Raw genomic sequence first — 26,286 nt, 5'->3', positions numbered from 1 at the left:
GGGACAGACAGATAGGAACGGAGAGATGAGAAGCATCAATCATCAGTTTCTCATTGCGACACCTTAGTTGTTCATTGATTGCTTTCTCATATGTGCCTTGACCGTAGGGCTACAACAGACTGAATAACCCCTTGCTCGAGCCAGTGACTTTGGGTCCAAGCTGGTGAGCTTTGCTCAAACTAGTTGAGCCCGCGCTCAAGCTGGTGACCTCGGGGTCTCAAACCTGGGTCCTCGGCATCCCAGTCCGACGCTCTATCTACTGTGCCACCGCCTGGTCTGGCAGAAATGAAACTTAAAAAAAAAAAATATATATATATACACACACACACACACACACACACACACACATTTTTCTTTTTGTGAAAGATTTTAATTTATTTTTTAGAGAGGGAAGAGCAAGAATGGGAGGAGAAGCAGGAGCCAGGGAAGACCAGGGTTTTGAACCAGCAACCTCAGAATTCCAGGTGGATGCTTTTAAACACTGCACCACAACAGGTCAGACAGGAACAAAACTTTTAAGAAAATAAAAATATTAAAAGCAGCTGTGTATATGGGGGAATGGGAAAAAGTATGTGCAAAGGCCTGGGCAAGACACATCCCAGAAAAGGTTTGAGAAGATCATGAGTTTTGCTGAGGGGCTGAGTAGTCAAGCCAGTCTGAAAAGATTGGGAAAGATGGCTATTTTTTCCAAATGCCCAAAATCCAACAAAGGTCATAAGGCATACAAAGAAACAGGGAAACCAGGCCTATTCAAAGAAAAAATAAATCCCCAGAAACTCATCCTAAAGAAACACAGCCTTAGAACTTACATGACAAAGACTTTAAAACAACTGTCTTAAATATGCTAAAAGGAACATGGATAGATACCTAAATGAAATCAGAAAAACAGTATGGAAACAAAGTGAGATTACCAACAAAAAGATAGAAATTATAAAAAAGAACCAAATAAATTATGGAGCTTAAAACACAAAAATTGAGGCCCTGGCCAGTTGGCTCAGTGGTAGAGTGTTGGCCTGGCAGGTGAATGTCTGGGGTTTGAGTCCCACTCAGGGCATATAGGAGAAGCGACCATTTGCTTCTCCACCCTCTCCCTTTTCTCTCTGTCTCTCTCTCTTTTCCTCCTGGCTTGATTGGTTCAAGCACACTGGCCTCAGGTGCTGAGGATGGCTCCATGGAGCTTCCGCCTCAGGCACTAAAAATAGCTTGGTTGTGAGCATGGCCCCAGATGGGCAGAGCACTGGCCCCAGACGGGGGTTGCTGGGGTAGATCCTGGTTGGGGCACATGTGGGAGTCTATCTCCCCTCTTCTCACTTGGAAAAGAAGAAAAAACAAAACAAAACAACACACAAAAATTTAATAGAAAAATTCAGTATAGGGGGTTCAATATACAGACAAAAGCCAATAATCAGTGAATTAAGTTCAGGTTATTTGAAATTATTGAGTCTAAAAAGCAAATAAAAAGTAGAATGAAGAGTAAAAATAGTCTAAGGGACTTATATGACACTGTCAAACTGACCAATATATGCATTATGCAAGTCCAAAAAGAGAGAGGTTGAAAGAGGGAGTTTATTTGAAGAAATAATGTCTAAACACATCTCATGTTTTAGAAAATATATAAAGATATGGATCTATAAATCCAAGAAGCTCAACAAATACCACATGTAGGAAAGACTCAAAGGGACCTATTCTGTGACACATGGGAAAATTAACTTGTGGAAGGTCAAAAACAAAGAGAATCTTAAAAGCAGAAAAGTGACTCGTTATGTAAAAGGGATCCTCAATAAGATAATCAGTAGATTTTCTGGCTGAAATATTGAAGGCCAGAAGGCAATGAAATAACATATTTAAAGTGCTGAAAGAAAAACTGACATTTGAGAACACCCTCTCCCTCTCTCAAAACAATGGAAAGATTAAAAACAAAAACAAAAAAACAGCACTGGCTGGGTAGCTTGGTTGGTTAGAGCCTCATCCTGAAGCACAAAGGTTACCGGTTTGATCCCTGGTCAGGCCACATGTAGGAACAGATTGATGTTTCTCTCTTACTAAAATAAAAAATAAAAAACAAACAAAAAATACAACAGATTCCAAAAAGAGGACATTATATTTCTCATGATGGGGAAAATGAAAGGAAATATAATAAAAAAGAACCTAGGAAAATACAAAAAATGAATGAAAGACATAGCCTTAGAACTTTGTGAAACTTCAAAACACCAAGAGAGGCCTGACCTGTGGTGGCGCAGTGGATAAAGCGTCGACCTGGAAATGCTGAGGTCGCCAGTTCGAAACCCTGGGCTTGCCTGGTCAAGGCACATGTGGGAGTTGATGCTTCCTGCTCCTCCCCCCCTTCTCTCTCTCTTCTCTCTCTCTCCACCCCCCTTTCTAAAATTAATTAAAAAAAAAAAACAAAAAACAAAAAAAAAAAACACCAAGAGAGGATCCTAAAAGAACTTACAAAGCAATGGAATCAGATTTGAGGCAGTTTTTAGCAACAGTGGTTACTAAAAGTCAGTGGCACAACATATTCAAAACTCCAAGGGGAACTGATTTTGAATCTAAGATTTTATTAGCTAACCAAATTAAGATCTATTACAACAAAATAAAAGTGGGGGAAAAATTGAGAAGGCCAATTACATACCAAGGCCTTCAGAACCTCATCAGACTGACTCTCCAATTTTTCACCCTACCATCACTGCTCTGCTCAGCTATAAGACTCTCCGCCCCAACCTCAGAGCCTTTGTACTTGCTATTCCCTCTGCCTGGATGTTCTTTCGCCAAATATTTGTGGGGATTCATCCTTCACCTTTCCTGGTCTCTATTCCGTTAGTCATTTAGGTCATCCTTGATCACCCAATATAAAAGCCCTTGCCCTCTATTTTATTTTGTGGCACCCATCCCTACCAAACACATATTATGTACGTGTTCATTTAAATATTTTGAATCTGCTTCTCTACACAGAAGGAAGATCAATAAAGATGGGGCCTCTGTCACTTTAGTCACTGCTGCCTGCCCCGTGACTAGACTATACCTGGTTGAAGAAGGTGCTCCATCAGTATTTGCTTAGTAATTGAACGAAGCACTGGAGCTACTCTTGGACCCACAACTTATCCCATCCCTCACCAACCTGCTCCTTTTCCAATTTAAGCCAAAAAATCTGGAGGTGATCACATGTTTATTATTCTCTTTTCCTTACCTACTCCACATCCAACCACCTGCACACCAAATCTTTTTGGTTCTGCCTCCAAAATGCATCTTGAATCTGTCTTCTTTCCTCTCTTGATAGTCATCACACCAATCTAAGCAACCTGCATCTATTGCTGAAACTGTTGAAAAAACAAGCCCTGCCCTGGCCAGTTGGCTCAGCGGTAGAGCGTCAGCCTGGCGTGCGGGGGACCTGGGTTCGATTTCCGGCCAGGGCACATAGGAGAAGCGCCCATTTGCTTCTCCACCCCCACTCCCTCCTTCCTCTCTGTCTCTCTCTTCCCCTCTCGCAGCCGAGGCTCCATTGGAGCAAAGATGGCCCGGGCGCTGGGGATGGCTCCTTGGCCTCTGCCCCAGGCGCTGGAGTGGCTCTGGTCGCGGCAGAGCGACGCCCCGGAGGGGCAGAGCATCGCCCCCTGGTGCCAGAGCATCGCCCCTGGTGGGAGTGCTGGGGGTGGATCCTGGTTGGGCGCATGCGGGAGTCTGTCTGACTGTCTCTCCCCGTTTCCAGCTTCAGAAAAAAAAAAAAAAAAAAAAAAAAAGAAAAAACAAGCCCTGACTATCCTGAGCTGTGGTGGCAAAGTGGATAAAGCATCAACCTGAAATGCTGAGGCCGCTGACTGAAAACCTTGGGCTTGCATACAGACGAGAAGCAACTACAGCAAGTTGATGCTTCCTGCTCTTCCTGCCACCTTTTTCTCTCTCTCTATTCTTTCTATAAAATCAATAAATAAAATCTTAAAAAACAAACAATAAAAGCTCCGACTAGTTTTCTATGTCAGTTCATGTCATTGCTGACTGGTCTTCTATGTCAGTTCATGTCACATTCGTGCAAAATCCTTCAAATAGCTCCCACTGCTGAGACCAAAACTCTAGCTCCTCACAAGCTTTCCATGATCTACTTTCTGTTCACCTCTTTTACCTCCTCTCACCCCACCTTCTCTTCTCTCTACTATGTCCTAGTCACAGTGACCTCAATGTCCCAAGACCTCTTTACATCTACCACCACCTCCACTGGGAAACTCTGCCCAGGGGTCTGCAGAGCTAGCTCAGTCTTTTGTTGTTTCTTTTTAGCAAGCGAGCGAGCGAGCGAGAGGGAGGCAGGAAGGGAGAGAGATGAGAAGCATCAATTCTTTGTTGCAGCACCTTAGTTCATTGATTGCTTTCTCATATGTGCCTTGACTAGGGGGCTCCAGCTGAGCCAGTGAACCCTTGCTCAAACCAGTGACCCTAGGCTCAAGCCAGCAACCTTGGGCTTTAAGCCAGGGACCTTTAGGCTCAAGCTAGCGATCATGGAGTCATGTCTATGATGCCATGCTCAAACCGTCAACCCTGCGCTCAAGCCGGCAACCTCAGGGTTTTGAACCTGGGTCCTCTGCATCCCAGGCTGATGCTCTATTCACTGCACCACCACCTGGTCAGGCAAGCTATCTCAGTCTTAATCTCAGGTTTCATCCTCAAAGTGTTCTTTTGAGTTCTTCCCTGGTCACTCTTTCCCAGCACACTTGTCTTACTGATCTGCTTATTTCCTTCTTAGCATAATTCATAGTCTAAACCTATCTTGTTAACTAAATTTCTTACTTGCTTACTCCTGACCATGCTGTAAGCTCTACAAGGGTGGGGAAGGATTTTTCACCTTCACTACTAAACAAACCCGCAGCCCTGGGCAGGCAGCTTTCCTCAGCACAGGCGCGTGGCTGAATGCTCCCTAGACCCGATGTCGCGTGCCCAGCTTGTGCCAGATTGTGCAGTGCAGGCATCTCACCCAATCACTGACGCTGCGACCCAAGACAGTGTTCTGGAGATATCTAATGAGGAAGAATTTCAAAGCACTTTGGCTTACTTTTTAAATCTTCACTTTACTTTTCAAGAGAATTCTTGCGGCAAGAATGAAAGAAGCACCTACCACTACCGTTGACTCCCACTGGCTTCCAGTGGAGTAGTGAACCGGACCCAGTAAGTCCTTGCATATTTCTCGGAGTCGATATTCAAACCCTAATTACAGAAAAAAACAAAAGAACAAAAACAAAACAAAACAAAACAGAAATAGGAACACATTACAAAAAGAAACAAAAAATCAAGAATATGCTAAGTTGTGTATATCAAACAGAATGAACGAATGCTTATTTTGTTGCCTGTGAGGGGGAAAATGCCTCTTGGGGCACTCATAATGACAGATTCTCACTCACTAACCTACTACCTTGACAATGCATTCAGTGGGCCCTCTGTGTGCTGGGCCAATGAGAAAAAATGAGATGTGGTCAGCTCTGGGATGAATTCCCCAAGGTTATGGGAAAATGTGGGAAATTATAGAAAGAGGTGGGAGGGCTAGTCAGATTTGAGAGAAGACATCTTGGCAGCCAGTTTGCGAGGAGAGCAGCAGGGTCAAGAGGTAAAAGATGGCAAGAGTATGAGTTTAGATTGAGGAGGTAGTGATTGAGCAGAAGAGAGAGGAGAAGCAGGCATGGGCCTATCAACTCAAGGGTTATGGACACAGCCAAGTGGTATGCCAGAAATGCTAGAGGCAGGTCTGTGAGGCTGTTGACACTGGGGGCAGCTGAAGCCATAGGGAACGGATGAAATCACCCAAAGACGAGGGTAGAAAGAAGATGAAACTGGAATCTGAGGAATTTCAGATATGGGGTCTCCCTTAAAAACTTGAGTCCTTTTACATTTAGGAAGGGAAAGAGAGAGGAGGTGACTTATGTATGGACATTGGAACATGTGAAAGATGAAGAGAAGTGGCAGAAGTGATCTGACAAATGGTGCAGGCCCCAGAGGAGGCAGTGACTTTATGCGGGGCATCCGGGTAAGTCCTGATCAACACCCAGGATGAAGCAGACCAGAGAGAAGCCAAAGAAGGGGTCTCCCCAGCCAAATTGGGTTGAGCCAGATGTTACTGGAGCATCCCAGAAAAGGGGTTGAGGGCTTGGGAAGATTAAGTATTTAGAAATGCCAGTGACCACACATGCTGGGCAAACAAACAGACTGGGCAGGGAGAGTAAAAATTAAACTCATCACTGAAGTTTGCTGGGGGAGGGGCAGAGGCTTCAAGTTGGTCAGCCATGTTTATCATCATCAGAGATGTAAACATATTATATATTGCAAGATGCATATATACATATAGTTGTATATATCAGAGGCAACATGACAGGAGTTCTTGGAGTGACATCTGTAGGGGTTCGACATGTTTTTTATGTCTTATCTGTACTTCATTTTTTCCCTCTAAATCATAAACAAAATGGAGAGGGTGATGTCAAAAGCAAAGCAAGGCTAGGAGAGGCTGTGGGGGAGGCTGCTCAGTAACCTGCATAGTGACAAAGGGAGAACTTTGGGAGGGCCAGTCTCCAGGCCACAGCCCCAGAAGCCAAGTTCAAGCAGAAGGAAGGGTGGTAAGGCAGATTCCATGCTTGCCTAGCAAAGATGAGAGGCTTTGGAGGTTACCCTAAAAATAGGATGGTTATCTCATGAAACACACCTTACTTTCTGCTGAACAACAGGAAAAGTGTGTGTGTATACTGGGAAGGGGACACAGATGCTGAGAGCTGTGGCAGGGAAACTGGGAGGGAGGGACTTGGGGAAGCGCTGGATAGCGAGCGGGCTGGCCCTTCCAGGGTACGAGGGGGCTCAGAAAAGGAAGTGGAATGCAAGCACACTGGATGCTGCAAGAAGACACTTTCCCTTGGGGTGACTGGCTCAATTGACCACTGATGCTCCAAGGGTGTGAGGGGAGGGCAGAACTCTGAGCATCACATTTGCATGTCTTTCCACATATCCTCTCTATCCTCACCCCGTCCTCCTGCCAATCTTCCTGGTCCTCAGGGAACACTCCATTCAGCAAGCCAGGAGCCTGTAATGGGGCTGGATGCCTGCTGAGCTGCCCTAATCACAGCTCAGGCTGGGAGGGCCTACCATGCCAACAGGGGAGCTGGAGGCCAGGACCTTTGGGATGACCACAGCAGACTGCCAGGAAAGGATGTAGAGAGCCCTGGGCCACTGTACCTCTGCTCTGATTCATGGGCTTTCTGGGGGGTATGAGGACAGAGATTAGGCTGGGCCCAAGAGAGTGGAGAGGCCACCAGGAACCTCACCTTCGTTCACGAGGTACCGTGCGTAGAGGAGGAGCCAATGACGATACTCGTGGCTGGACTGCAGGGTGAGTGCCGCTGCGACCTGGTTCTCTAGGTAGGCCAGCGTAGTCTCCTGCTGCACCACGTGAGGCACGGAGAAAAGCCGGGCCGCCTGCCTCCCTGAACTGCAGAAACACATCATGAGGCAGCAGGTACTGTGTGGGGCAGGAGGCTGTCATCATGTGCCCTGGGCCACCAGCAAGAAGCCAGTACGGGGGAAGATGTCAGACTCCATACTGGCCCACCCATCCCCACATCCCAGCTGCGGACCTCCTGGATGCTCTGGCACCCCAGGTGTACCCCACTCTGCACCTGCCATTAAGGTCCCTGAGGTAACAGTCCAGAGACCCAGACTCCCAACCAAAACACATGGGTGTCTATGACCCTTAGCACTTCAGACTGCCCTCTGGGCCCTGAAATAACAGGGCTTGCATCCTAGCATAAAGATATTATCCAATGTGGGCCCTAAACTCTTGGCACCTACAGCCTACTTGTGCGGAGCAGCAACTGGGCATGGGGGACAGCACTCAGAGAGCTGGCTTGCATGGACTGTACTTGCACAACCCAGCCACCTCTCCTGGCATGCGGGTCACCTACGTGGAAGCACGGCCCTGGACTATGGCTAAGGGTCCTGAGCACAGCATGGCATCCTGGGGAGGCAGGCTGCTCCTGAAGTCCGCACACTGGGCCAGCGAGTCCTGCTTGTCAGAAACCAGGTTCCTAGGGAGGCAAAGGCAGTAGTTGAACTCACATAAACCATGAGGCCCAGCAGAGTTAGGCTGGCAGTGAGGCCACCAGGGAGCAAGCGCCACATGACCCATTACCAGACTACCATTGAAGGCAGAATATCAACTGCATTCTCACCAAAGGCTTCTCACTGACAGGTTTCATAACAAGGGAACATTAATAACAGTGATGGTCACTGACAAGGCTTTTGCGGCAAACACTTCAGCCCTGTGGTGTTGGTTCCTGGGGCCAGGAGGCATATGTGTGAAGTATGCCCACAAAGGCCCTTCGAAGTTTCAAGGGATGCCAGGGCTCCAGCCTCCCTGTGCTTCCACAGCATCTAAGGCAGGAAGCTCTTCACTTCCTCCAGACCCCTTATGTCTTTGTGAAAACATTCTTCACACTTTTAAAACAGCCAGGTGCTTTGTAAACCCAAAGAGTCAATATTTCCCTTCTTAAATACCCAGCTTGTTTCATTACAGTAACCACATATAATACACAACATTTGCAAATATGGAAGAGCAGGCAGTGGGAGTTTTGGGGTTGTTTTGTGTAGTTTCTTTTTTTTTTTTTTAAATTTTACTTATTGAATTTAGAGAGAGGAGAGAGAGAGAAAGGGGAAAAGAGGAGTGGGAAGCATCAACTCATAGTAGTTACTTCTCATATGTCCCTTGACCAGGCAAGCCCAGGACTTCAAACAGGCAACTTCATCATTCCAGGTCAATGTTTTACCCACTGTGCCACCACAGGTCAGGCTGTTTTGGTTTTTTTTTAAGTCAGGAAATATATCTCAGTGTGGGATAATCTTGTGCCTGGCAACTGAATAGAGAAGTGCTAGAAGTCTTGAGTCTGAAGGACCAACGGTGCAGGCAGAGGAAGAATTTCTCAGAGTGCTGGTACATAGCATGTGCAGTTTACTTGTCTGGGTTAAGATTTCCGACGTATAAAGGATTTTACAAACATGGAAAAGGGCTCCAAATTCCAAAACGGGTAGAGGAAATATATATTACTAATTCATAAAGTCAGAAATGCTATTTGACTTCAAAAATTGACATGTGCTGGCGAAGCTGTTGTGAAACTGACACACCTCTGCTGATGATGCTAAGGTTGTAAATAAGATGTATTTATAACCATAAAATTTTTCAAATGTCAGCCCTGGCCAGTTGGCTCAGTGACAGAGCATTGGTCTGGTGTGTGGAGGTCCCAGGTTCAATTCCCAGCCAGGGCACACAGAAGCGCCTATCTGCTTTTCCACCCTTCCTCCTCTCCTTTCTCTCTGTCTCTCTCTTCCTCTCCCATAGCCAAGGCTCCATTGGAGCAAAGTTGGCCCGGGCGCTAAGGATGGCTCTATGGCCTCCATCTCAGGTGCTAGAATGGCTCTGGTTGTCACAGAGCAATGCCTCAGATGGGCAGAGCATCACCCCCTAGTGAACAGGCTGGGTGGATCCCAGTTGGGCGCATGTGGGAGTCTGTCTTTCTGCCTTCTCACATTTCACTTCAGAAAAATACAAAAAATAAAAGAAATAAAAAATTCAAATGTCTATTACAAACAAAGTGACCTCAGTGAACAGCACAGACAAAGGAAAGTACCCCTGTGCACGGGCTCTGAGAACATAGAGCCTGTGGGTCAGCAGCCTCTAACGGGGATAGTAGGGCCTATACAGGCAGGTTTGAGCTGTCTCCTCAAGCAGACTCAGCACACCAAAGCTATCACTATGGCCTCCATTCCAGTGCCCAACTCTCAGGAGAAGCCAAGCCAGGCAGGCCTGACCACCAGGATGGGGAGCCTTTGTTCACTGCTCTGGGCTCCAGCTGAGACGGATACTCTCCTCTGGGGCTGGGCCAGGGAATGGTTGGTGGCTTGCTTACCATGTAGAAAGTGACGGATTAAAGCAGTACGCCTTCCCATCGGAAAGGTTCATCACTGGGATTCCATGCTGTGTAAGCAAGATCTGTGACACCGTCATATCACTTCCTGGGGAGACACCACAAGAATGGGTTCTGGGTGTGTTCTGATCAGCAAGTGCGTGCCTATGCACCAAAGGAGAAATCCGAACCATGGCTCCCAGTCCCAGTAACAGGCACCTTAATGCAGACTTAGCAAGGACGGAGTCTCTTCTCTGTGGCAGCTATTCCCAACAAAGTTCTCACTGCTATCACCAAGTTCCTTGTCACCTCTCAAGGAGCCAATAAAATGTGCCCCCAAGAAGGTGCATCTCCTTGCAACATAACTGTGACCCTCTGACACACTAAATACCTTGGGCTGGGCCTAGAGACTGGCTCTGGCTCTCTATCTAGGCTGAGTAGGGCCTGAGACTGGAGTTGCCCTGTTCCCCCGCACCGCCCCCTGGGGACCAGGGGCAGCCCACTGCCGGTTACCTGCCAGTATGGAGTGTAGAGATTCTTCTTTTACCACAACCACCTGTCTGTGAACATCCCTAGGAGAAAGGGAACAGCTTACTCGCTAATTTGAGTAAATGCATCGGAGTGCCTCGGTGCTCAGACCCCTATTCTGTGGTCTCTAGGGCATACCCTGCCCTGGCTTCCCCAAGAGGAGCTCCAGGCCACAAGTGGCTTCTGCTCCCCATGCGCCACTTTACTTCCTCCACACAAGTCTGTTGCAGAGTGCTCAGGCAACAGGGCTGTGAGAGATATGTGGCCACAATGTGGCAGCTGAGATCCCATTTCTGATGAACCCCGCATAAGGACCCTGGCACATGCAAGTAGGCATTGTGTTTTGTCATGTGGTTTGTTCCTATAGGGGTGGCAGCAGGGGCAGGCAGCTGTCCCACTTCCAATTGCATACCTACCCACCCACACACATGGTCTCTTCAGCAATTAAGACACCCATGCTAGCAGGGCCCAAGGGCATGTCTGCCAGGTGGCCTCCTCTGTTGCTTTCCCTGCTCCTGCAGTGAGGAGGAACCTATACAACCCTTTCCTGCCCTGTCTGGAGCCCATCTCACCCCAGGTCTGTCTCTCACCAGACTGATAATGTGGCCGCAGCAGTGAGCGCCATGACGTAGGAGCCTGTGCAATGCAATGTGGAGATTGGGGATGACAGGAGGATGGGAGGGAGGAGGCGGCGACCACAGGCGGAGAACACTGACAGCATCCTCTTTTCACAGGCGACACATACCACATCACTGAGAAGGCAGAGAGGGGACAGCTATCACGATGATCAGATGCTGTAGCAGAGGTGGGAGCCCCAAGATGTAGACTCATTCCCTCTCCCTGGGCCTGAGCCTTAGTGGGCGCAGCAGGGGGAGAGGAGGGACTGGAGCAGGGCGAGGCAGCAGGGATGATGGTATCTGAGATCACTCATAGAGATTGTTTTCCTCACCAATTGGGCTCTCAAGCTTTTCTCAGTTCACCCTAATGCTGGCCCCGAGGGTGGGGGCTTCAGAGGAGCACTGCACTGATGGGTGACCCGGGAAGTACACCTCATTTGTCATATGAGGACACACAGTGCCCAGTTGAGTCTCCTAGTTACAACTGGCCATACTAGCCTTGAGAAGGTCTCTGCCAAGGCCAGAAAAAGTGTGAGAACAATAAGCATGTCTCCTCAGAGGGCACCAAGTGTGTGCTCAGAAAGCTTTTCTGGCTGGGGTGGGTAGAGGAGGTGCATACAGGGTCTGCTTCAAAGGATGGAGGCCCAGAAGCCCATGGAAAGATACCGAGTGACTAATACTGAATTAAGCTCTCCCCTCCAAGAACAGAATCTCAATAGGGGTGGGCTGGGGACTCAGGGGAAAGTCAGAAATCTATCCTGACCTTCTTGGATTAAAATCTGGGATACAGAGAAGAACCAGTCCAAGTCAGAGCCAGGCAGAGCTCAGTTCAGTACCAGACTTGAGGAATCTTGACCACACAAGAAAATTAGAATACCTGGGTGGAAAATCCTGGTGTGGGTGAGCCTCTAGGACCCTTTTCCCACCTGTACCACGGGAATAATGATGTCAACTTACTGGGTATTGCAGGGACTGAGATGGCAGATGTACATGCTCAGCCCAGAGCAAAAGCTGGGGCAGGCTTTCATGGGAGCTAGTGCTTAGGAGCAGTGCATCCCCTCAACTAGCAACAGCACCACACAGCACGGCACATGGTGCTTGCTTTACTTGAAATGCTGGGTCAGGTGAAGACCCTCACCCTTACCAGCTACCAGCGGCAGTGAGGATTCTGCTGGTGAGCACCGTCTCCCACTCCTTCCCTTCCCGGTTACACTTCAAGCGGCTCAGCTTCACTCCTCCAACAGCTGTCACTTCATTTTCCACCTCAATGTACATGGAGGGGTCGGAACTCACCTGAATGCAGGAAAGCAAACACACATTCTTTTCAGATAATAGTGGGCCCACCAGACCTGACTCACGGGACAGGGGAGATGTTAGAGGCCCATTGCCCTAGGCTCTGAGACAGCGGTAAGACACAGAGAGACAGAGCTGGCTGGCCAATAGAATGGTGGTAGACAGGGTGGTAACAAGGTGGGGTACCCAAGGTGGGTAACAAGGGGCTGGATGTATGGCAGAGAGAATGTGGGGGAGCTGGGTTGTGTCTTGTCATCCATGTAGCAGAATAGAGAATTGGTGTCACAGCTAAAGGGCCCAGAGCCTCCTAATTCCACCATATCCTTTACAAGGGAACATGCAGAGAAGGCACATGACTTGTCCAAGAGCACACAGTAAAGAACACAGCCAGCTGGGACATATCTAGGAGTGAGGCATGGGTCTCCTGCCTCCTACATAGTTGAAGGTCTTCAAAGATTGCAGTGTTTGGCAATAACAGAGTCTGTGCTGGTGTCTGAAGGAAAAGTCTAGAAAACCCAAAGTCCTCTCTAGTTCCTTTGGTAGTGAGCCTCTGTCTGCTCATCTAAAACAAGCCTCATGGGAGAGTCCCCAAAAGAGCACATGTAGAAGCGCCTAGTTCAGTGCCTGGCTCCACATGAGCTCAGCCTCATCTTTCATGTCTGGGAGATGACTGATAATCCATATGGAATACTAGGCAGAATGGCTTAGCATTTTGTACCTGTGTCACCACATGAGTGGGTGACGGGGCAGAGGGCCAAACAGAAACCAAAAATGGCACGAAGCAGCACTCAGAGGTGAAACCCCAGGGGAAGCTGGAGGAATCTGGGAGAAGGGTTGTGCTCCCTGCCTCCGCTCGTATCAGCAACAAGAACAAACCATGTGGGTCCACATCCTTAGGCCAGAAGGCCTTGTGGCAGGAACAGCCGACACTCCATGAGGACCAGCCTGGGTTGGGGCAGGGTACAGCCAGTGGGAAGTGCCCTGCATATGAAGTCTTAAAATGTCTCCTGATGACATGCACCCAGGCTGAGGGACAAAGGGCATGAGGTGATAGGGTGTGCAAAGGTTTGGCATGGGCGAGTAGATTAATTATAGGGCCTCTGGGTATAAAGGATTATTTGCTCAATAATAATAATAAAAATTGTGTTTTGAACAAGCACGTGGTTACAAGCTTCCACTCCAAGAGCTCAAATGGCCCTGACTACAACTCTGTGCCTGGCTCTGGGAAGTGAACAGGGCCAGTGGGCTATTCGGGAGAGAGACCACTCCCACCCAGTCCAATGGGCACTGAACCTCAGTCTGCCTGGGACCAAGTATGGCGCTAAGGAAGCTTCCAGGAGAAAGGACACCTGAGACAATTCTGGAAGGAGCTGGGCATCCAGAAGATAGCAGCAGGGATTGTGAGGGCAAAGTCACAGAGGAGAAAGAATGTAGGGGTAGGGGTGAGCGGGCAGTGAGGGGAGCGAGGAGATTCCTGGAGAAGAGGCTAGAGATTTGACTTATGATATCTAAGGCTTATGACTGGCGGTTGCCCTGAACTACAATTTCCCCCAGAAGGAGATGAGGAGCCACTGGGAAGCAACCCTGCCTATGACAATTCAGGGTTTACATTAGGGGGTGGGGGAGGAGAGGAGGAAAAAAGGGAGAAAGAAAGAAAGAAAGAGAGAGAGCAAAATATATACATACGCAAAACACTTGTGAGGGAGAGGCAGGAGGCTTGCTCACCTGGAGGGTGAATGCTCTCTGGGGGCCCGGCATGGGCAGCTTCAGTGCAGGCGCTGGTACAGACAAGCACACAGTGTCCTTTTCTGTGGTCAGAGCAGCTGGGGACTGCAAGAGCAGAAATGTCCATGAGCCCCTCCCCAGCACTGTAGGGCAGTGTCAGGTAAAGGTGAGTGACTTAAAAGTGAGGCCAGGCTAGTTTCCCAGGCATTTCTACCCACTCTGGGAGGACATGAGTGCAGATGAAGAGCCCAGCAATCCCCCAGAGGGATGAGGTAGCTGACGCCAGGGAGCTGCTCAAGGACTGTGTGGGGGTTGAGGGCAAGTCCAAGGGGGAGTGTGGCCTCTGTGCTGCCTCTATGCTACCTTCAGAGAGTCCATATCTAAGTCAGCTGTTCCCACACTGTTGAGGCACACTCTGGTGTGCAGGGCCTCCCTTCTTCCTTGGGCACATGCAAGCTCCAGCACTGAGCTCAACAGGTGGGCTGGGGAAAGTAGCACATGTCTCCTGGCCTCACCTGGACAGATAGAGACATGGGCATAAGCCGCGAGTCCTTCCGAGGCCGCCCTTTCTTCTTCTTCTCCACTGTCTCCACCTCGAGCTCCAATTTTCGCTTGGAGAGTGAGGAGGGCTTGGCCACAGGAACCTTGTCATCACTGTCAGTGCTGCTCTCCTGGAGGTCCCGGGGCTTCAGCTCTTTCACAAGGCTCTGCTCCTTCAACCTGCACAAACACAGACACCCATGGTTTTTTCCATATGATTATTAATTTATAATAATCAATAAAATCCCCAAAAGTTGACACATTAAAAATGTAGGTGATATGGCCTGACCAGGAGGTGGGACAGTGGATAAAGTGTCGGACTAGGATGCAGAGGATCCAGGTTCGAAACTCCGAGGTCACAGGTTTAAGCATGGGCTTACCAGCTTGAGTGTGGGGTCACTGGCTTAACATCACAGACATGACTCCATGGTCGCTGGCTTGAGCCCAAAGGTTGCTGCTTTGAGCCCAAAGTTGCTGGCTTGAGCAAGGGGTCACTTGCTCTGATGTAGCCCCCCGGTCAAAGCACGTATGAGAAAGCAATCAATGAACAACTAAGGAGCTGACATGAAGAACTGATGCTTCTCTTCTCTCTCCCTTCCTGTCTGTCTGTCCCTATCTGTCTCTCTCTCTGTCTCTGTCACACACACACACACACACAAACACACACACACACACCCTGTAGGAGATATGCCCTGGCCAGATAGTTTGGTTGGTTAGACTGTCATCCCAAAGCACAGAGGTTGCTGGTTTGAGCCCTGGTCAGGGTACATATGTAAACAGACTGGTGTTCCTAGTTCTCTCTCTCTCTCTCAAAGCAATTAAAAAAAAAAAGTAAGAGAGGACTTCTGGTTTCTACTGGAACAGGCAAACACCTCGGAAGTGATCATTCTCACCCTCAAAATAATAGGAAAGCTGAAAAACTAACCATCAATAACTATTCTTAGATCCATCAGAGAAGGGAGGTCACAGAGCAAAGTGCCACCTTGAAAACTTGAGACAAGCAAAGACAAAAAAACACGGCTCATCTGGGGCAGAAGCCCCTGATGTCCTAACAGGCAGGAAGACTTGTTATATGTCAATTCAGATTGTCATTTCTTCTTGAGATGGTTTTGGTGGTTTATGTCTTTCTAGAAATTTGTTCATTTCACTTAAGGTTATCTAACTTATTGATATACATTTAAATATCTTCATCCTCCTTATTTTTGTCAAATTGGTAATAATACCCACTCTTTCATTTCTGATATTTTGTAGTTATACTTTAATAAAACTACATTCTGACTTTTTCAAATAACACTCCATATGCCTCACTAGGTGGTGGCACAGTGGATAGAACGTCAGCCTGGGATGCAGAAGACCCAGGTTCAAAACCCTGAGGTTGCTGGTTTGAGCATGGGCTCATCTGGCTTGAGTGCTGGGTCACCAGCTTGAGCGCAGGGTTGCTGGCTTGAGCATGGGATCAGACACAATCTCATGGTTGCTGGCTTGAGCCCCCTGGTCAAGGCACATATGAGAAAGCAATAAATGAACAACTAAGGTGCCACAATGAAGAATTGATGCTTCTCATCTCTCTCCCTTCCTGTGTGTTCATCCCTATCTGTCCCTCTCTCTAAAAAACAAACAAACAAACAAAAAAAACAGATAACACTCCATCTGAACTACTTTCCCATAGTTCTTCAGGCTTCATAAATATTAATGAGGTTATATAATCAGGAGCTTATTTCCTCAACACTTGTCTTTTAAGGAAGTTTGGTAAACATTTTCTATTACAATGTACACAATAGAATTGCTGGGTCAAAGACACCATCACTGAACTTCCTTCAAGGAGTTCACTATGAATTACACTCTAACCCAAGAGTTCTCATCCCTGCCTGCCTTCTCTGTGCTAACCTGTTAGCCCCTTCTCTGGGAACTGTCTTCTCCTGTTCTCCCTACTAGTAGCCCAAGTCATAGAAATGGGGGCAGGTGTGCCAGCATGTACAATCCTAAATTCTACCCATTTGCATCCATGTAGAAAACTGCGGAAAACCAGGAACCCCTGACTTTGTTTCATAAAACTGAAGAGCCTGTTCCTGAATTCTGATGTCCTATAACAGGGCAAAAGAACCATTTCTGGGTGTAGCTTGATGTTCTGGAAACTAAGTCAGCGTTTCCCCAGACCCTTTAAAAAAGCTTTTATGAAATCTTCAGACTTTCGTGTAACTATTGTTTTGTAAAATATAGTAAGAATGTCATAGCAATGTCAAATTGTGATATAAGTTTCTAAATTATTTGATCACTTTCTGACCTCACTGCAACACTGGCCCATGAATCTGACTTTGCGTGGCACTGCCCCAGCTCAGGCTCTCCCACTCCCTATGGCTGGACCTCTATGAGAGTGCTTGGTAGTTTCTCCACCTCCTGCCTCTTCCTGACACCATATTCAGGGGCCCTGAGGCCAGGGGAGCATTAAGAATGATACCTCCCTGCCTGTATGGGCCTGTACCAATGGGCACAGAATACCTGAGAGCATGACGCTGTAGATCTATAGTAGGTGCCCCCTGGCTACATCCTAGGTTCTGTCTGTTCCAGCCAGCTGGACCTTTCTGTGCCTCTCACTGACACACAGCCTTAAGACAGGATGGAAGACCCATGGATTCACCCAGGACAGCCATTTTGACTTTGGAGCCTAGCAATCAGCTGCAAGACCTACCCAAGGCTCTTGGCTAAAAATGCCAGTCAGATTTGGTTGTAGTGACTTAACAGTCCAGCCACCACAAAGTACAACGAAGAAGCAACAGCAGGAGCTGACATGTGCTGCTCGCTGTGAGAAGAGGACCAGGACATGGTGCCCTCTTGTCAGTCCTCAAGACACACCTCCTTTGATGTAAGGTACTCCTGGGACAGCCATTCTGCCTGGGAGGAGGTGGGTTCAGAAAGACTCATCACCCCACTACGAAGTGGGAAGCTGGTACGCAACTGCAAGATGTATGGCACCCAGTGACACTGAGTAACCACCCAGTGACACTGTGCCCCAATGGAAAACCTGCACTGATGGGTGTTTTAAAGGGTCCCTCCTAGCTTTCATTGAGAACCAATGCAAGAAACAGCCATATTAAGAAATGCATTTTCTGTAAAAAGCCTTTACTAAAGATGCTATGCTTTATGTATGTGTGTGGTTTTCTCTTTTTTTAAAAAATGAATTTGAGAGAGAGGAGAGGAAGGGAGAAAGGGAGAAAGGGAGAGAAGGAGAGAAGGAGACACACAGAAACACTGATCTGTCTCCGTCTGTGCCCTGACTGGGAATCATATCTGCAACCTTTCCACTAACTGAGCTACACGGCCAGGACCATGCTTTGTTTTATTCCATTTTTCCCTTATGTGGATCCAACCATAAGTTCCTCTTAGAATTTAGCACCAGGCTCTAGAAATCTCACCAACATCCTGCTGCCTTGAACGTAGGAAGCTCAAGCCCCAAGTCAGTGCTTGCTCATTGCCACTTTCAAGTAAGAAACCGAGAAACAGCCTGACCTGTGGTGGCGCAGTGGATAAAGCGTCGACCTGGAAATGCTAAGGTCGCCGGTTCGAAACCCTGGGCTTGCCTGGTCAAGGCACATACGGGAGTTGATGCTTCCAGCTCCTCCCCCCGTCTCTGTCTCTCTCTCCCTCTCTCTCCTCTCTAAAATGAATAAATAAAATAAATAAAAATTAAAAAAAAAAAAGAAACCGAGAAACAAACTTGATGGCCCTTTTGTGAACATGCACAAAATTTCTGGTGGACCTGTCCATGGACTGGTGGTTGAAAAGCACTGTTCTAAAGTAGCTGAACCATTTACAATCCCACCAGCCATCTGTGAGGGTTCTGATATTACTTCACCCTCACCAACACTTCCTACTATCTGATTTTTAAAATGTAGTCACCCTAGTGGGTATTTCACTGTGGTTTTGATTTGCATTTCCTCAAAGGCTGATGATACTGAGTGTCTCTTTTTATGTGTTCATTGGTTTTAAATGTGTATTCAAATCCTTTGCCCATTTTAAAATTAGGTTATTAGTCTTTTGACTGTTGAGTTGTAAGAGTTCTTTACATATCTAAATCTGAGATATTTGTTAGATTGATTTACAAATATTTTCTCCCCTTTTGTAAGTTGTCTTTCACTCTGTTGATAGTGTACTTTGAAGAGAAGTTTGTCTATCTATCTATCTATCTATCTATCTATCTATTTTTTAGGCAGGAGGAGGGGAGATATTGAGGCAGACTCCTACATACACCCTGACCAGGGCCACCCAGCAGCCCCATCTTGGGCCAATGCTCGAGTACTGAGCTATTTTCAGCACCTGAAGCTGATACACTTGGACCAATTGAGTCACTGGCTGCGGCAGAGGAAGTGGGAAAGGGAGAGACGGGGAGAGGGAGAGGAAGGGGAAGGAGGAAAGAAACAGATGGTCGCTTCTCCTGTGTACCCCAACTAGGAATTGAACCCGGGACGTCCATACTCGGGCTGATACTATCCATTAAGCCTCTGGCCAGGGTCAGAAGTTTTAAGTTTTGATGAAGTCTAATCTATTTTTATAGTTGCTTATGTTTTAGGTGTCATATCTAAGAAACAACTGCCTAATTTAAGGTCACAGATTTACATTTATATTTTCTTCTAAGAGTTTTAAAAATTTTTAGCTCTTCCAGTTAATTCTTTGACCCATTTTGAGCTAATTTTTGTATATAAGAAAGCATATTAATCTTTTCTCATATTTTCTGTTCTGTTTCATATCATTGATTAGTTAAAACATATTTATAGTTAGATAATTCTATGACCAGAGGTCTATAGACATTTAAACCACCTGTTCTTTAAGTCTCCTGACATTTGTACATAATGTACTCACTAATTTTTAAAGTGTTGTGTTACTCTGGATTGAGCCCATTTTAGGCTGTGCTTCATTGGTGGGAAAGCTGTATGCCTCGTAATCAGGGAAATGTCGCTGGCAGGGTTGATTGGCGTTTATTTTGCCAAATGCCTGTGGGTGTTAATTAAAAGACTCTCCTTCTGTGTTCATTTCTTGGTTTAGTAATTTCTAGAGGACACAGGCTGTGTTAAACTAATCCCAATCCACAGGAGGGCAGGTCCATAGCTACAAAGTGTCAGGGAGACTGTTTTCCTAACCCAGGGACATGCTGAGATATTTCAACTTCTCAGCCATGTATTCATGCTGCCAGCCAGGTTTTTTCTAGTCCCTACTTTCACTAAAGGTGTACTTTTTCAAGCAGTTTATTTTAATGCTAGTGTCTTAGTTCCAACTCCCTAAGTGACTCACGCCCAAGGCCCTCTCTTCAATCTGTGTGGTCATTAAAACTCAAGGTCCTTGTCACCATGTCAGCCCAATCTAGCCTGATACCTACAGTATGATCCTGCACAGTGGTCTGGTTGTTTTGGTCACTCATGTGTGTTACAGTTCATATGGTGCTTCAAAGTGTTTAGCAGCAGAAAGGTTTCCAGATTCTCCCTACTGCTGGATAGAGAAAATGCTAGATAAGGAGGTCACATGGAATACCTATATACTAAACAAGCATGATCACACTACAGGGTAGAACACAAGGTACCACACCAAGGTCCTAGATGTAGCAGCTGACTTAAAGGGAGAGTTCTCTCCAGTGTTTATTTCCAGGGGCTGTTCTCCAAGGAGAACAAATCCTGATCAGACAAGCAGTTTTAAGTTCATGAGTGAAGCCCTGGGGACAGCATGCTTTTGTTTAGTGCCAAGATACCATCTACTATTGCAAGGAGAGGTCTCACCACAAATGCTCCCTTCACTGGGCACCTGCTGGCTATGTGGCCATTGTAAGATGCTGGAACCAACATCCTACATTTGGCTAGGGTGTGTCTGCCCAGGATTGCTAAGTACTAGTCACCTAAATGTGGGTGCAACTCTGAGAGGAGAGCACTTAAGCCAAAGTCCCCTCTGGAGGAAGGTGGCACAATCTACCTCTAACACTTCCAGCCCCAACCTCACTGGGCTGTACAGTAAGCTCCATGCCATAGCAGGCTCCCCAGGAGGCAGAGAAACTTGGTGCCAACTGCAGAGGCTGATATACTTGCTCTGATGGCCACAAGAGAACTCCTGCAACTTCAAGAAATAAAAACTACATTCCCACATGACTTGGCCGCTGTGTGCTAAGGGAGGTGCAGAGAATAGGCAAATAGCAGAGGGCCTACAAGAGCTCAACCGGCCTGACCAGACGGTGGCGCAGTGGATAGAGCATAGAACTGGGATGCGGAAGGACCCAGGTTCGAGACCCCGAGGTTGCCAGCTTGAGCTCAGGCTCATCTGGTTTGAGCAAAGCTCACCAGCTTGAACCCAAGGTCGCTGGCTCCAACAAGCGGTTACTCGGACTGCTGAAGGCCTGCGGTCAAGGCACATATGAGAAAGCAATCAATGAACAACTAAGGTGTCCCAACGAAAAACTGATGATTGATGCGTCTCATCTCTCTCCATTCCTGTCTGTCTGTCCCTATCTATCCCTCTCTCTGACTCTCTCTGTCCCTGTAAAAAACAAACAAACAAACAAACAACAAAGAAAAAAGAGCTCAACCGCAGTGCAACAGTATCAAAGCCTTCCATCTCTCCAACCCATCTCCTGTTCTTCTTCTGGGCAAACTCTGGGCTCTGTGCAAACAACATTATACTTACCACATCCTCCACAGTGACCAGCTGTCATGCTGTTGCCCTAGTTGTCTTTGTGCCTGCTCTATCCAGCCCCCACAGCTCCTTCCAGCAACCTTCCCACCTGAAGCAGTTGCTTTTCTCCTTGAAAATGGGACTCCTGAGTATAGACTGGAGTGTACTTCCTAGGGAGGGCAAGCTCTGCTGGCCTGAGGTGGTACTAATTTGGTCTCTCTGAGCCCCACACAGCCATCACCTACCTTTCTACGGCTGTCGGAGTCACACTGGTCAAGGCAGGAGCACCAGGTGTGGCCTTGGACCGCTCCGTGAACCGAGAGTCAAATGCTTTCATGGGTTCGATCTTAGATGGGGTTGTTAACACAGAAGGGGACGATGCAGCAGGAGTCGAGGTAGCGTTCATGCTGGGGTCGGGGAAGAAGATGGGAGAGCATGTCAATCCCAATTCATCAAGAATTTGGGAGTCTGGGATTTGTGTTACTGGGAACCAAGTGAAAGGGGCACAAACATAAAACTTCTATAAACACAAAAATTTCAAAATATTCCTACTTTTAAATATTATCATGTGTTAAAATTCTGGAAGTGTGGCCATCAGACAAAGTCATGAGAAAATGCACTCACATTTGTCCCACTGTATTGTTCTGAGAGCTTCTGGGTAGCCTAGGGCCTAGAAAGTGGTTCTTATAATCCTTTTTTCTCACCACCTGGCCTCATCTCCACAACTGAATGCCTAGCTTTTCCCACTTTGACAATGGGTCTGATAAGAAAAGCCCCATATGGGGTCCTGATGGTACTGGCTATTCCTGGCCCTCAAGCTCCACCCCTTCCACCTCAATAACAATTATACATTCTTCACACTCTTCTCCGAGTATTCACCTTATAGTCCTTGCCTTCTATTCCATAAAGAAAGGAGAGCCCAAGCATAAGTCTGCCACCTTCCCTGTATCCAAGTGCATGCTGGATCCCAAAACCACTGGGCCTCCTAATGACCAAATCTACCTGCCTGGAACCCGCACCAGATGCCTGGCAGGTATCCTGGACAGCCTTCTCCTCCTCCCTAGGGAACTACAGGACTAACTGTTGGAACATTTTGCAGATCTGGAGCTTTCTATCCTTCCCCAGACACCCTTCCTCCCAGGATGCTTTGCTTTCTAACTGGTCTAGCTGCTCCATCTCCTCCCCCATCTACCCTCACACTTCCCTCACACATATGACACCTGACATGTGCATGATGTCTGTGGCCATAACATCAGAAAGTAGGAGGTTACAATAACACATGACCCTGTCCCCACCAATGGCGTATCACTCTAACAGTCACAGTTCTGTGTGCTTGGGTGGCAGCTACATTTGGGCACCAAAGTCTCCTGGAGTGATCTTCCTAATGTGCAAGTCCAGAGGCTTCAGTGTGTCCACTCCAAAGAGAAGCCCAGGATACCTGATTGAGCACAGAAGCTCAGCTTTCTCCTGCTTTACTGCCTCTCCTCAGGGACTTGGGGTTCTGTTCTTGCTGCTGTCCCCAACCCCTTCTCCTGGGTGGTCTGTATGGGTCCTGGGTAGGGTGTCCTCTAATAAGCATTCCCTGGATTGTTCACTAGCCTCTCAACCCCCTTTGGATGGCTAGCCATCTCTACCCAGGAAACCCCAGGAGCCATCCCTGTGCCTCTGTGTGCCCTTTCTTCCACCAGCCTACATACTCTCTAGGGACAAGGACCCACCAATCAACCCCCTCCAATGTCTGGGCCCTGGCGGTGCATAACCCACAGCAGGTGTTGGGCACATTTGCTGAGTGAACAGCTCCTGGCTCCTGTTCATGCTCCTCTGGTTCTTACTGACTTCTAATAGCCTGAACCTGGACTGCACCTTCCCCTAGGATGTGAAGTCCTCAGAGTCCTGTGTATCAGAGACTCACCGAATAAGGCCTCCTTCGAGCAGGCCCTCATCTGAAATATAGCCTCTCTTTTCTTTCCTTCTTTTTTTACTGAAGGAGCCATGAAGTGTCCCTGGAACTGTGTCCAAACCTGAACTTTCCCCAGGGACAGGAGTAAGCCTTGGTGCCCACTCACCTGTCCTTACTGACAGAATTGCCCACAGGCCTGGTGCCAGCTGCTGCTACGGGTTCTGTGGAAGGCTTTGAGGCACCAAAGGAGTTGGGGGTACTAGAGTCCAGGGGCAGTAGCTGTGGACTGCTATGAGAGGAGAGCATGGTGCCTGCCAGGGAGCCTGAGAGTGGGATGCTGTTAAAGAACGCCGTGGAGAAGTCCCTGTGGTCAAGAAGAACAAAGTCAGCCTTGGAAATTGGATACCATATAAAGTACTTTACACATTCTAAGTAACTTTTTTCTGGATCCAAATGTAATTTATTCTTACAGGAGAAAATATGCAAAATTATAGAACTAAAATCATTCCATACACTCTGTTTAACTGAATCAAAGATGAACTAATACCTTATGTACCACTAAGAAAAAATTGTTACCAAATATAATTGTCAGATGCCACCGGTTATAAGATGCACCCTGATCTCAGAGGTATTATGATGTACAAACATGTGTCTCAGAACTAATGAAATACAGCATACAGAGTGGGCCTCCTTTTCATTATGGGATATTTGGATGTACCATAATTTACCTAACCAGTCTTTACTGAGGGACAACTGGACTGGGCTGTCTCCCAGTCTTTTCAGTAATAGACACTGCTGCAACAGGAGGCAAGATACTGCAGTGTTAAGACTGAGGGCCCTAGGCCAAACCAGTCAGGTTTCATTCCTCTGCCATGCACCAGCTCTGGGACCTTGGGTACTTCAACCACTCTGTGCTTCAGGTTCCTATCTGCAAAACAGAAAATGACAGGACCTTCCCCATGAAGTTGCTGTCAGGACTAAGTTGTTAGTGTAGCAAACACTTAGAACACATGGTAGCTACTCAAAGATGCCCATTATTGTAATTGTCATTACACCCGCTGTTTCACATTTTACAGGAGATAAATTCCTAGAAGTGGAATTGCAGCAGCCGATAAAATGTTCACTATTGATTTTTGACAAATAGTTCTAAAGTGTCCTCCTTAGAGGTTTAAATTACAACCTGTGTATGAGTGTCTATAACCCCACACCCTCATCAATAATTTTATCAAATTGCTTGATAGTTGACAACTGATAGATGAAAAATAGTATCTTACTACAGTTTTTTTTTGTAGTTTAAAAATTTTTTTTGTTTCTTACTAGTTTTAATTTGCAATTATTATGATGTAAGATTAAAATTTTTCATATAGACCCACCTGATTTCCTTTTTTGTGAAGTTTGTTCATATCTTTTATCTATTATTCTATTTGGTTATTAATCATTACCATTGATTTTAAGACTATTTACATATAAAAGAATTCCTTATATGAGCAGAAATATTTTCCCCAGGATATTGTGCCTCTTTTTTTTTTTTTTTTTACAGAGACAGAGAGTCAGAAAGAGGGATAGACAGGGACAGACAGACAGGAACGAAGAGAGAAGCATCAATCATCAGTTTTTCATTGTGCACTGCAACACCTTAGTTGTTCATTGATTGCTTTCTCATATGTGCCTTGACCGCAGGCCTTCAGTAGACCGAGTAACCCCTTGCTCGAGCCAGTGACCTTGGGTCCAAGCTGGTGAGCTTTTGCTCAAACCAGATGAGCCTGCACTCAAGCTGGCAACCCCTCGGCGTCTCTAACCTGGGTCCTCAGCATCCCAGTCTGATGCTTTATCCACTGCGCCATCGCCTGGTCAGGCTGTGCTGACTCTTTATTGTGTAATTTTCCTTGCCCCTACCCAAACTGTTATGTTAGTGTGGACTAAATGTTGTCATTTATAGAAAAGACTTTTTGGCCTCAGAGATTATGAAAATATTCTTCTATAGACTCTTCTAAAATTTTAAACAACAAAAAAGGTAAACATTAAAAAAACATTTTCAGATGTTCTCTGAAAATCTCTGAGATGTTCAGAATTCTAAGTGAGGTGGGGCTCCAGTTTTGTTTCTAGAGTATCAAATAGTCCTGACTCCCATTTATTGAATCAGGTAATAATTCATCATGGATGCAAAATATTACCTTTAACATTTTCATAAATATTTGAGCCAATTTCTGTTGTTTCTCAATGTTCTATTTATTCGTGTGCAGTACCTCCCTGTTTTCCTATAAGTTTTATTTTCTGGTGGGGCTAGTCTTCCTTGATTTTCTTTTTCAAAAATATTTCAGCTATTCCTATTTATTTTTCCACTTAACTTCAGAATCAGATCATCTGGTTCTGCAAATTCCTGTGGTTTTTTTGTACTGGCTTATGCTATATTTATAGGTTGAGAGAAATCTATCATCTTTTTTCTTTGTGTGTGAGAGAGACAGATAGGGACAGACAGACAGGAAGGGAGAGAGATGAGAAGCATCAATTCTTCATTGCAGCTTCTTAGTTGTTCATTGATTGCTTTCTCATATGTGCTTTGATGGGGGTGGAGTGTGGCTACAGCAGAGCAAGTGACTCCTTGCTCAAGCCAGCAACCTTGGGCTCACGCCTATGATCCCATGCTCAAGCCAGTGACACAGCACTCAAGCTGGTGAGCCTGGGCTCAAGCCAGATGATCCTGAACTCAAGCCAGCGATGTCTGGGTTTTGAACCTGGGTCCTTTGTGTCCCATTCCGATGCTATATCCATTGCACTTCCACCTGGTCAGGCAAAATCTGTCATCTTTATGATGTTGAGTCATCCTAGCTAATAAAAGATATGCATTTCCTGTAATTTATTTGAATTTCCTTTTAGGTTTTTCAGTGGGGTTTAAATTCTTATCTTTATAAAGATCTACATTTTTTGTTACACTGAGGTATTGCATTGTGCAAGTGATTTCTTCCTTTAAATCTTCTAAAAGTAGTTGGTACTATTTTATTTCATGTGGGTTGTATGTAGTCTCCTTATTTTCTTCTTTTATAGTCTATGGCAGTTTTCCAGTTGATTCTCTTATAGATCATACCATTTTTAAGTAACAATACATTTGCCATCT

The 26,286-nt window shown here is 46.5% G+C and overlaps 1 protein-coding gene across 3 annotated transcripts in view; it reads right to left on the bottom strand.

Annotated features, from left to right (window-relative positions):
- Positions 1 to 26,286, bottom strand: part of HIRA (histone cell cycle regulator) — a 66,451-nt gene that overhangs the window by 7,033 nt on the left and 33,132 nt on the right. For 2 of the 3 annotated variants that reach the window (XM_066259873.1, XM_066259872.1), the window contains 10 exons: positions 23,338 to 23,535; positions 21,517 to 21,678; positions 14,599 to 14,803; positions 14,084 to 14,188; positions 12,210 to 12,358; positions 11,039 to 11,200; positions 10,434 to 10,492; positions 9,924 to 10,029; positions 7,926 to 8,048; positions 7,290 to 7,453 (listed from right to left, as the gene is read on the bottom strand). In XM_066259873.1, coding sequence (XP_066115970.1) covers positions 7,290 to 7,453; positions 7,926 to 8,048; positions 9,924 to 10,029; positions 10,434 to 10,492; positions 11,039 to 11,200; positions 12,210 to 12,358; positions 14,084 to 14,188; positions 14,599 to 14,803; positions 21,517 to 21,678; positions 23,338 to 23,535 — 1,433 coding nt within the window. Of the gene's footprint in view, positions 1 to 5,104; positions 5,194 to 7,289; positions 7,454 to 7,925; positions 8,049 to 9,923; positions 10,030 to 10,433; positions 10,493 to 11,038; positions 11,201 to 12,209; positions 12,359 to 14,083; positions 14,189 to 14,598; positions 14,804 to 21,516; positions 21,679 to 23,337; positions 23,536 to 26,286 lie in introns of all 3 variants that reach the window. The other variant, XM_066259871.1, reaches the window with a different exon arrangement.

This window comes from Saccopteryx bilineata, chromosome 2, assembly GCF_036850765.1.
Source record: "Saccopteryx bilineata isolate mSacBil1 chromosome 2, mSacBil1_pri_phased_curated, whole genome shotgun sequence".
NCBI classification, from domain to species: Eukaryota; Metazoa; Chordata; class Mammalia; order Chiroptera; family Emballonuridae; genus Saccopteryx; species Saccopteryx bilineata.
Note: the sequence above shows the minus strand (reverse complement) of the source record. Positions and strands in the feature narration are given on the sequence as shown.